Here is a 12,626-nt window from a genome sequence, read left to right as displayed (position 1 = left end):
TAGAGGGAACATTGGCCTTGACATTACTTTACGGGTTTATTTCATAAACGTTGGTAACAAAAGAAGGCTGATTCTAAACAATCAGTATTCACCCGGATTCAGGAAATGCAAGTTAACTGTACTGCGCTTGTTCCGAAGTGATGCCAAAAGCACATGTTCCAAGCTGCTTCACGTACTGCGAGCGCATTTACATCGAAAGCCATGAGCCATGTCAAAGGAAATTCAGTTACACTGAAAACATTTCTGGGATGTAACACAGATAATGTTTCAGTATCTAACTATTATAAGTATGAGATTGTGATTTACTTTGATATGATCTAAGTTCTAACATTAGACAAGTTTGTCCATATATCTAAACGCAAACGGTCATTTTCTCCCATGGTACCGCGTTATCTTGAAGTTGAAAACTTTTCCCCTCTACATGCTATAGGAAGATATAGATCATCTACTGCTAGCTTTCATCAAAGGATTGATACACCCATAAATTATGCTAGAATATACATCATGATGAAATGAAATTATTTTATTCAATGAATATTTAGTTTTGAAAGTGAATTTCTATTAATCGCTTTAAAAATGCCTGTCTCAGTCTGTGCAGTGTCAATAAATTATGCATATGGTATTAGGTAACATCTACATACTCGGGTATAACAACTCAGTAAGTTTTTTTTTTTTTTTTAAGGTCTGGAGATTCCATCCCTAATCACAACCATAACTTTATATCTGCGGGCATGACTGACCACACCCGTACATTTTTCAAATGCGGGTGGCTGGTCATAAGCAAATTAGCTTATTTGTGCACTTTCATATTAAATTCCATTAAAAGCATTTTTATAACTGTTTTAGTTGGTACTATGGTCTGTGTATTTATGTTTTAAAGATCCAAGTGTTTTAGTTCCTATTGAAATTAATTGCTGCATATCTTGGTAGTAATTAAAGACGTCAGCAGACGGTCACTCGTCTCCCTTGCATTTTTATACAGGTGGCAGAGTCAGATTCGATTTTCTTCAGAACTGTAGCTAGGTTTTTTATTGGATGCAGAACCTCAGGAACATTTAGTTGCAGCATTTCCTTGAGAGTTTTGTAGAAGTTGCAATTGTAAATTACTAATTCTGTGGTTGGGCAGCACGGTGGATCATCTGGAAAGCGTTGGCCTCACAGTTCAGAGGACCTGGGTTCCATCCCAGCCCTCCCTGTGTGGAGTTTGCATGTTCTCTCCTTGCCTGCATGGGTTTTCTCCAGGCACTCCAGTTTCCTCCCACATCCCCAAAACATTAATTGGACACTATAAATTGTCCATAGGTGTGACTGTTGTCTGTCTCCATGTGCCCTGCAATTGGCTGGCAACCAGTTCAGGGTGTACCCCACCTCCTGCCTGATGACAGTTGGGAATGGCTCCAGCACTCCCGCAACCCTCGTGAGGATAAGCGGCTCAGAAAATGGATGGATGGATTATTCTGTGGTTATTATTTCTCTTTACTGAATAAAGGTCCTGCTGCTGTTGGTGATTGTGAGTGTGACTGTTGTTTGTCTCTATGTGCCCTGCAATTGGCTGGCAACCAGTTAGGGTGTACCCTGCCTCCCGCCCAATGACACCTGGGATTGGCTCCAGTACTCCCTCGTCCTTGACCCTCTTGAGGATAAGCAGCTCAGAAAATTGGTGGGTGGGGTGGTTATATATGAGTAGTTTTTTTATTCTTCCTCTTAGGACCATAACAAAAAGTAATCAGATGTCCCATTGGAAAATAAAAGTACAATTGAGATTGTAATTACCCTGTGATTTTACCTAAGAAAAATATTTGGCAAACGAAAAACATGATGCACATTTTCACGGGCTTTGTCAAAAACGAGGTGTGAGAGAATTTCATATTAACCACACAGGTGCTCCGCCTCTTTGACCCAAATGTGTTTACAAAATGTGCTCATTAATGTATTCAACAGCAAACTGATCGACAGTATGTGTTAGTACTTGGTAGTCAGAGTTGTTTTAACACGTTTTTTCTCTATGCAGGAGTACAAACGAGCATCATGTGGAGATCTGCTCTCTGGTCACAGTTCAGGTTAGAAGGGAGTCATTATCTAGCAAAACCCTGGGAGCCAATTTGATATGATTAAGGTGCAATTTCCTTTGTCTCTACAAAGACAGTTAATTCCACTCTTTATCAATAAACATAGTCTCACTGCAGTGGTTGACATCATAGACCCGAGAGACGCATCTTGAGAGGACCTGCCACTCCAGCATTACAGCTGGCTTTTCCAAATGTGGATTTATGCACTGGTCGCACGGAAAAGAGCCGATAGCCTTTGATTAGACTCAATGAAGCAGTTACAATTTAGGGAAAACCTTGCCAGCACAGATTCTCTGTCCTTAAATAAGGCTGATTTATGACGACAGGGTTGCCCGTATCACTGATCAAAAGGACCAATATTTTCTCATATAATGTTTTGTAAAATGCTTGATGGCATCTCTTTTGTGCTACTTTAACTCCCATCAATGTCTCAATCACTATCTCTTCCACACCTAAATAGAGTATACTCAGGCCTCAAACTAGACATCATCATGAAATCTTTATTCGTACCAAGCATCCTCCAAACCAAGATGGATGGATGACCAAAGGGGAATGTTTGCGTTTGTGAGACTGTCTTCTTCAACTTAACCAATGTGTGATACAGTTTTTTAGGGGTTGAACTGGCTAGTCGACACATTAAATTTGCCATTGCGTAATGAAGGTTTATAGCTTAAGGTTGACTATTCTCCACTGAAGTATACTGTAGCACCTGCTGACAAAATGAAACAAACTAGTTCTGGTAGCGCTCCTTCCTACAGTCAGACTTGTGTGCTTGGAGCCCTTCTGGTTCTCAAAGATAGTCACATCTTATAAAATGCTTGCAACGCTCCAAGTAAAACAACTGACTCTTTGCTACAATACATTATTGAAAACCACGTCCTCTCATTTTTTGTAAACTACAGGATGTACTATTCTTAGATAGTGCAGCAAGTAGCTACCCTGTAGTTTTGTCACAGGAATTGGTGTCAAGAGTTGTACAAATTCCGACTAGGTATCTGAACAGGATTGGATACGCGAGTGTTTGAATGCAATTGGATCTGTGCAGAGAGTGAGTGGGTGAGTGGGTGAGTGAGCTTGTGTTTGTACTTTTGAGGCATTCACAGCAAGTTTTATTTAGTTTATTGTAGAGCAAGTGGAGAGTATCCTGGATTATGCGACCTTGACTTACCTATCATCACCTTCGTATCAACTACACAAAAAGCTGAAGTCATTCAACTCTTACAGATTACAAACGGACACAGATTTATACACTGTATATTGTATTTCATTTTTGACGTATCACATCTAATTATGTAATTAACAGGTCATTTAAATGTTCAATGTATAGAGTCATAGGTTTCAAAAATATTACATTGATGATTCAAGACTACTGTAGTACTTATTTTAGATTTATTAATTTATTTTCAGTGGCTGAAACATATTTGGATATTTGGCATGATTTTAAATATAAGTTAGATAATCCATACAGTCTAATTTTGTTCTACTTTTTAATACTCAGATGCAAATCCTTTGCGGTCACTCACAGCCTGCCGTCTGAGTCTGCCGTCAGTGCGTCCACATTCAGATTCTGCTGATTTCTGGGCGTAGCCCTGCCTTCACCTTGTCTTCAGCAGGTGAAAAGCCAATTCTGTTGGTTTTAGATCAGGCTACTGACACGGCAGTGGTGATGTAAGCCCCTTCACAACTTCAACAAGAACATTCTAGAGAAGGTATGTACTGTTTATCATTGTCCGAATGAACACTCAAGAGAATGACTTCATAAATACAAATATAGGAAATTTCAACATGGTGTTATCTTGAACTCACAAGAAAGCAAATTTTGACTAGAAGGCAGAGATCATGATAATTTTGGTATCATTGCCTACGAGGATAGACGGTTCGGAAAACGTATGATCGGATCGTTACAGACGGACAGTTTTCTAGCAATGGAAATGCACTGTGGGGTTTGTACATGCATAACGGGCTGTTTTACAAGTTTTAGTGCAAGGAATTGATGAGTAAATTAGTTGTTGACAGAAAACTAATATTAATAAACATTTATTGGGCCAAAGTATGCGTCCCCAATGACTCTCAAGACGGAGCGATTTGTTTGACTTTTCCGAGGCCACAAACATGTTCCAAAGCTACTCAGTGTCCACGTTTCATCCAAAAAAAAAAAACTGAATACAACGCGTCAAACATGGGGGACACAATCGGAATGTGACGCGCCAAGAGGGAAGATACTGGTATTTGGTATTTTGGCTGAAACGTGGTGCACCTTTGAGCTTTCACAGCTTAGGGAAAAAGGGTCAAAATCCAATATGCACCATGGCGCACATTTCAGGCAAACAAGGCTGCCTGCTGTGGCCACAGGAAACATGAGCGTTATGATCCAAATAATGCCACACCATGGCTGAAACACAGGCAAAAGAAATATTTCAACAGCTTCACAATCTTTCCTATTTGATATGTTGATGTATATGTTGATGCACACAGTTCATGACACATTCCAATAATGCATGGTGATTTGTGGATTAGTGCATTAATATTTAATAGCTGATACTTTCTTTAGCCACAATTTTAGGTCCATCTCCAAAATTTATGAGAGCCATTATTTTTACTTGTTTTAATCAATAACAATATTAGCAATGCATTCATTACTGTAACCAGTAGATGTAGTGGGTATACTGACTGATATTTTTAGAATTTTGGTTATCTAATATGACTTTATAGAAGGAGCAAACATTAGAAACATACCTCAGTATTATTTAGTGCAGTTTTACAACACTGTAACCAACAATAATAAATATATTTATACTGTATACCTAAATTCACACCAGTATAAGAAAGCCATTTTAAACATTAAGATTGCATTTTAGTATTGAATCTCATTAGATTACATTCAGGGATCGTCAATGTCAAACATCCTTGCTATAATGTTTCCGCACACAATTCTAATATATACTTCTACTGTTGGAAGGCCACAACAACAGATAACAAAGAACAGTTAAAAAAAAAAAAAAAAACATTCCCAGAGGGAGATGGGGAAAGAAGAAGGAAAATGGAGGGGGCCATGAATGTTGCAAGTGTTTGTTCTCAGAATGAGGCAAACTTCTACTCACCCATGTTCAAGCCAGGGAAAATCAATGCAATTAAGATGGTAACACTTACCCAATTTATATACCCCTTCAAATCAATTACATCCTTTATCCTACAATGACCCCATTCTTTAAGAGCTATCAGTCCACTCAAATAACAGTGGGGGGATTTGGGTTCCCTAAATACTAAGATAATGGGGAGCAGTCAGCTTCTCACAAACTGTGAGAAACACAGGCTGACAGTGATCATTGAACTCTGGCATTGATCTGCTCTGACTGCGCCAGTTTGTTCAAAGGACTTCCCCAACTACATTGGTCAAAAAAATAATCTAGAATAAACACATAACTGGACATATTTTATATTATATATACACCACACACATACAATCTCTACATCTCTAGTTGGAAGACTATAAACTTACCGTGTATCCATCCTACAACAAAAGGGTTACCTAAGTAATTAAATGACTGGATTGGACACCTTAATTTTGGACAATAATCATAGATTGATACATATTACATTCTCAATGCAGCACGGGCGCCACCTGGACAGTGCATTTCAACCCAATACTCTGTGAATGGATCCCAGCGGTGACTTTAGCTGGCATGCGTGTGTCATAACAGTTGATTGTTTTGTTTTTTTGTCTTTCTTTTTTTGTCCTCTTATGTTATGTATGTTGTTATGTTATGTTATGTTGTGCTATGAGGTGATTTTATATGATGTGAATTACTGTACATGGACCAATATAATGTAACAAATCACTCACTTAAATCACTTCACAAGGAGGCAATGAAATGTAGAAGAAGCAGATGTCAGCACTCGGCACCTCCAGATGTTTGCTCTTGTTGGCCAAATTCTGATTGCTCGCAAACATAATGTGATCTTATTTAAGAGCTGCAGCTGCAACTGTAACTACATCAGTAGGCCATGTCTTTTTACGAGGCAAATCGCCAGAAATATGCTTGTGTGAGAATTTTGGATGGAGAATACGATCTGTTTTTTACAACCAACATCCACAATACACAATGGGACTTTACTGTTTTTTTTTTTTGGTTGTTTTTTTATCGCAAAGGTCTCACCGTGGTACAGTGATATTTAATTTTCCACTAAAAAGAGAAACACTGTAGTATTTACTTATGTTGAGTATTTAAATAATCCAACAGATTAGTACATTTAAATGTATGCACTAAAATTACTGCAAATATGCTTAACAGTGAATTCATGAATACACTTTTAAAATGTAATATATGCAGTATTTATTTCAAACAGGTCTTTTTTATTGTATTACAAATTGCTCATATTGGGACATTTTAAAATCATTATAAAATCACTACAATGCCAATCAATGGTTATATATAGTCTTTCACGCATTTACTGATGCATCTCGCATTTAAACAAACAACACCTTACATAATAATGAAAAATGTTATCTGTGCGCACTGTTTAACTGTTCCTCGCTGACCGTATGCATCACACATAAAAACAGAGTTTGGTCTTTATTTATAGACGTTACTTTCTATTCATAGATAGCCAACCGGAAGAAAAGTCAATACTATCTCAAAATGTTGGGGTTTTTTTTTCAACTAACATGACAGAGCTAGATTTAGTCACCAGTCAGTGCTTTTAAATATCAACCTATTGGGAAAAAAATGTATTTGGGACTTTTTAACATTAACCCCCCCAAAGTAATATGTAATATTTTAGTACTACCTGACAATGAGGTGTCCATTTTTAATTAAGTTTAATTTACCTTATATCAATCCTTGCCCCATAGACGTTTCATGTAAGTATGCCATATGCCGGTAACACTGAGTTTTGAGGGTTTGGCAAGATATTAAATTAAAGGTATCAGGTATCAAATACATCTCACCTACTTCATATTTTAAACTCATGGTATCTAGTCAGTTTTGACTCTTTGTGAGTGGATTTTAAACTCGTCACGTTGTAGTTTTATCAAGTTTCTCCCATATGCCTTACGTCCCCTTCAAGTCTGTCTCCGGTACAGACAGGCAAGCAGGCAGAAATGCATCCTGTGGGGAAAACTCGGAGCACTTACATAAAGCGATGCGCACACAAAGATAAAGTGAAGGAGACTCTGACATTTGGCTGGTGCAAGGGGCTTTCTGTCCTCTTTGAAAATGTGTATCCTAAACATCAAACCCTCGACAAAGAATATTAAACTGACCTCTGTCAATGTGTGAAGTGGAAGATTTCAAGAGGAGATTGACATGAAGGAGACCATTTACCCTTGTGGCTTATGAGTATAAACCAGAGTCGATAACATTATTATGATATCTAACCTTTCCTCATACAATATATTAGACCCACACTGCCCATTTTGGGTGGAAATATTTCAGAAAGTCTTGTTGTATTAAGAATCCACCACACTAAGATGAGAGCAAATCCTGATGTTTTAGTACTGGGGCGTGAGTTTGCGAGCGGTTCTTCTGGGACTGTCGAAGCCAAAATGTCTTACATAAAGAAAAAAAGCACAGAGATGGGAAATGGCAGGTCCAAAGCATCCGTAGAGCTGACAAGTTGCCAGAGGCTTGCATTTACTCTCACACTCACTGTCACTGCAACAGTGTTTCTCTGCCCTTAGACTTTCGAGTTGGAGAACAATGTCATAGCATTTTCCGTAATTCAACCCTGAACATGCTTGTGGAGACAAACTACCACTTCATCTCGGAGATTCTTAAAAATAGTTCATAAAAACAAAGATGATTATGACTGCAGGTAAATTTATCCACCCAATGCATCTTCTATGGGTACATGACATCAGTGAGCAGGAGCTTATCCCATCTCAATTTGGGCGAGTAGAAGGTCACACCCGAGACTGGTCAATCACATCGAATCTATTGAGTATTCAATTAATCTATCATTTTGGGATGGTGGTGAATGGGGGGGGGGGGAGACCGGAGTAGGTGGACGAAAGCCAGGCAAGCACATGGAGAACATGCAAACGCCATACAGTGATGTTCCTAAGGAGATTCGAACCCAAACGTTGTGAAGGTGAGGCAGACACTATTTTGAGGGCAAAAATTAAGGTTAATTTTTACTATGCTTAGGGAACCATATTTCTCGATTAACCTACTCCACAACCTGCTCATGTTCAGTCTCTTCTCGTGTACGGTATTTCTTGTATACAGGTACATCTCAATAGATTTGAATATTGTTGGAAACCCTTGGATTCATGAAACCGAGTGAAATTTCTTGACTTTATTTTGTATTTTATTTGGGTGGTTGGAGCTTTATATAGCTAACAATAAAATAAAATCCAAATCAACCATTTCGAGATATGAGAATATCACAAATTATTTTTAGGTCATATTTCTTGTATTTCTTTACTTCTTTCATGTATCTGTACATGAGATTCAGTTTTTGAATTTAACTAATGATATGGATTGACTTTTCTTCAATATTGAAAATCGTTAATATGCACCTGTATTTATAGTTATCATGCATCCATACAGTCCAGTTTTCTGTACGTATCGGGTAAATATGACTTGGAAGACCGGTGGTGGAATTATGCCAGGAGAAGTATAGATCATTGTGAAATGCAATCACGAGCCCCGGTGGGATTATATAACATATTTATGAACTGCAGTATTTACACTAGATGTAACTAAAATGGAAGGTGGATTTATTTTTTTAGACTGATTAGCGCACCGTGTACCGTGAAATTGGGCTAGGCCCGCGTTTTTGTTGTTTAAATTAAGTTAATTGCAGCTTTAAACCCTTTGTTGTCAATAAGTTGCAGGACACGTGTCGTCACCTTGGTTTGAGACTCCTTGGTCGCCCAGGTTACTTTTGGTGAGCAGGACCAGAAGCAGGCAGTACTTCCCACAGGAGAACATGGTTGAGTCACAGACAGGTGCGCGAAGCCCTCGATAGCGCCTCCAAAACAAAAGCTGCGGGCTTTTCATCAAATGACGCGGCGGTGACCAAACACGCGAGGTCGTCGTCAGGCCCACACGCGCTGCTCCTATCGCGGCTCGTTCATTTGGAGCTCCAGATGGAGGTGAGCGAAAAGGCGATGGAACCGCGACGCCATAGCGCGCGCAGACTGGCGAGACTTCGCCTGGAGCAACTTCCGCAAGAAGACAAGTGGCGGGCTCCTCCGGACTCTTTCTCTGCTGCGAACTTTTCAGGGAAAAGTGTCTTATGTCATTTCGCTGATTTAGTCCTAAAGCAGAATAGAAGCCAAATGAAGGAAGAAGATCCGCATTTACCTCTCTCTCTCTCTTTCTCTCTCTCTCTCTCTCTCTCTCTCTCTCTCTTCTCTCTCTCTCTCTCTCTCTCTCTCTCGCCCCCCTCCACCCCCATCTAAACAAACAGGAGAGAACAAGTAGGTTACAAGTTATTTTCTGTTCCTTATCTGATTTCTACCTCGTGTTTTGTGCGCGAGAGATGGAAATGTGGCTGGTGTGGGAACACGAAGCCGTTACGCTTTCGCGCTATAGTGCAACTCATAAAGCTGCATTGGATTATGTGGTTTTTGGGAGCATTGACGTGTCTGGGGCTGTACAGTATGTAGAAACACAGTCAAGCAGATAGCTTTCTGATTCTAAATTTGCGCATCACACGTTTGCAAGCATCCGCGCACATGCACAATATGTCCTTGTTCAAGGCAATTAGTCACTTTGTTTACCAAATGAGATTGCTCAAACAAATGAGTCATCCATTATTAAATTCTTGAAAGTTGTTTTGCTTCTTTTTGTGTGCAAACAGTCATGTGTGGTTACCCAGGAGTAAAAGTGCAGCACTTCATGTGAAGTGATGCATATGATTTTATCATCCCCAGCATCAGCGCACTATGAAGTACAAACAGAAAATTTGACATGCGTACACACCATACAAAATGAAATTGTGCTGATGATTTACAATATGCTCATGTAGGATGTTACTGTTACGACCTTTTTTTAAAACATTTCTGTTTCCATTGCTTGTGAAACAACCTATTTGTATGATTGTCATTCTGTGCATTATTGACAGCACATCATGACCGCTGGTGTTGATTTTTGGAAGATAAAATGACTGGTTGTTCAGTGTTTGGGTAACTGCGCTCCATTGGCAGAGAAGATTTTAGTCAACATTTTGAGTTGAGTTCACACCTTGGGGAGCTGTCCGTTTTGCCCATACTTAAATCAGCAGCCATTATCACCAGCTCATTCTGTACGACTATGGCTAGAGCACTCACAATGCTCCACTCGGGCGTGGATCGCTTTGTTACACATTATCATCTGCCGCAGAGAGATACCTCCATGTGAGGGTAACACATTTAAAGGGAATGAGAGGAGCCGCTTTAATTGGCAGTGATCTAAGTCGATTGTAAAGACTCGCAAGTGCACAGCCCACCAACCTTCAGATCCGCCAAGCTTTGCCCATGAATGAAATTACCAACACCAGTCTAACATGCCTCTGGCGGACATTTATGCCACCCGCTGTTCACCAAAATAGGGCCCTTAGTGTTTGCTCCAGCCCTGGTTTCTTTGTCACTTTGTTATATTGCAGTACAGCCATTCAGTTGCTACTGTTACTAAATACTGTAGTCACTGGCTTTGTTTGTTTCTTTTGTCTGCCTTTTAGAACATTGTCTTTAGTTGCCTAACCGCTGCTTTGTTCAACTTTTTGTGTGATTAATATTTATCAGGCCAGCACGGTGGATCAGCTGGTAAAGCGTTGGCCTCACAGTTCTGAGGTCCCGGGTTCAATCCCGGACCCGCCTGTGTGGAGTTTGCATGTTCTCTCCGTGCTTGCGTGGGTTTCCTCCGGGCAAAAACATGCAACATTAATTGGACACTCAAAATTGCCCCTAGCTGTGATTGTGAGTCCAACTGTTGTCTGTCTTTATGTGCCCTGCGATTGGCTGGGAACCAGTTCAGGGTGCACCCCACCTCCTGCCTGTTGACAGCTGGGATTGGCTCCAGCACTCCCCGCGACCCTTGTGAGGAAAAGTGATAAAGAAAATGGATGGATGGATAACATTTGTCAGTTCACCTTTTATTTATCTTATCGTAACAGCTATATGGTTTATTTATTAATCCTTCAATTTACTTTGCCACATTCCAATTGTCTTTTTTGTTGTTGTTTTTTTTTTCATCTGTTCCAAAAATACCTTTGTGGCAACTCAGAGAGCGTTAGGTATTTAAGCACAAGGCACGGTGACCACTGACAGTGGAAGACTTTAGCTCAAATTTGATTTTCAGGGGACATGTTTTGTAAAATGTACTACCCACCGATCAGGTGCGAAATTAAAAAACAAACGAAGTATTCAGTTATCTGCTTATTTCTGACTCTGTCTGAGTGAGTCGTGATACAATTACGACCCAGTGTTGCAAAAAAATTTCATCTGTCCATTTTCTGTACCTCCTTATCCTCACGAGGGTCGCAGGTGTGCTGCCTTTGGTTGAGAGGCTGGCTACATCCTGGAGTGGTTGTCTGCCAACATGATAGAGCCAAGCACATATGAAAAAAAAGCAACCATTCACACTAAGATACACACCACCAAGTTAGTAAAATGCATGTTTTTGGGATGTGGGGGTTAACCGGAATACCCAGAGAAAACATGCAAACTTGAATCCCACCCCACCTGAGTAGCATTTACCTGCTCTCCCCTGTGCTTGCCACGGTTTTCTCTGATACTCCAGTGTCCTCGCACATCCCAAAAACATGCGTGGTATGTTGAATGAAGAGTGTGAGTTGCCCATAGGTGCGCCTGTGAGTGTGAATGGTTGTTTTTTTATACTGTATGTGCCCGTGATTGGCTTTCGCCTGTCAATACCTCAAGTAGGCGTCAGCACACCTGCAACCCTTGTAACAAAAAGCGGTACATAGAATGGATGGATGGATTTAAAAATGGGCAATCCAGTAAAACCACAAAAACAAAACCGTGATTTCATGAGTGGCAACTGGATTAGCAATGCCATGAGATATTTTTTTTATAACCTGTCCTTTGATTGGATTTTATTCGGGTTTGCTGGAGAACTTTGAAAATGCCCAGAAAGTATGTGATATGTCAGGCGACACGGTAAATGATTGCTTAGAGCGTCTGCCTCACAGTTGTGAGGACCTGGGTTCAAATCAAAGCCCCTTCTGTGTGGAGTTAGCACATTTTCCCTGTGTCTGTGTGGGTTTTGTCCAGGCACTCCAGTTTCCTCCAACATCACAAAAACATGCATTAATAGGAGACTCTAAATTTCCTTTAGCTGTGATTGTGAGTGTGATTGGTTGTTTGTTTCCAATTCAGGGTATATCCTGCCTCCTGCCAGAAGGTCGTTGGGATATGAGGATAAGTGGCTCAGAAAATGGATGGATGGATAGATGGTTGTTACTAAGAACATTGGAAGTGTTTGTGGAAAAAAATGACCCTAAACACCAGGGATTTTTTTTCAGATACATTTTTTTGCTTTAATATACCACTTAATCCTCTCTAGAGTACCTGAAAGACTTTTACCATGTGGTTTAGTGCTATAATGG

At 40.0% G+C, this 12,626-nt stretch overlaps 1 protein-coding gene across 3 annotated transcripts in view; it reads right to left on the bottom strand.

Annotated features, from left to right (window-relative positions):
• Window positions 1–9,408, bottom strand: part of epha6 (eph receptor A6) — a 67,691-nt gene extending 58,283 nt beyond the window's left edge. For 2 of the 3 annotated variants that reach the window (XM_061814998.1, XM_061815001.1), the window contains exon 1: window positions 8,923–9,407. In XM_061814998.1, coding sequence (XP_061670982.1) covers window positions 8,923–9,073 — 151 coding nt within the window. In that variant the 5' untranslated portion in view covers window positions 9,074–9,407. Of the gene's footprint in view, window positions 1–8,922 lie in introns of all 3 variants that reach the window. The other variant, XM_061814999.1, reaches the window with a different exon arrangement.
• Between the last annotated feature and the right edge of the window lie 3,218 nt (window positions 9,409–12,626).

The sequence above is a fragment of the Syngnathoides biaculeatus genome, chromosome 3 (genome assembly GCF_019802595.1).
Source record: "Syngnathoides biaculeatus isolate LvHL_M chromosome 3, ASM1980259v1, whole genome shotgun sequence".
NCBI lineage: Eukaryota > Metazoa > Chordata > Actinopteri > Syngnathiformes > Syngnathidae > Syngnathoides > Syngnathoides biaculeatus.
The sequence above is the reverse complement of the archived record's forward strand: the minus strand, read 5'-3'. Positions and strand labels throughout refer to the sequence as shown.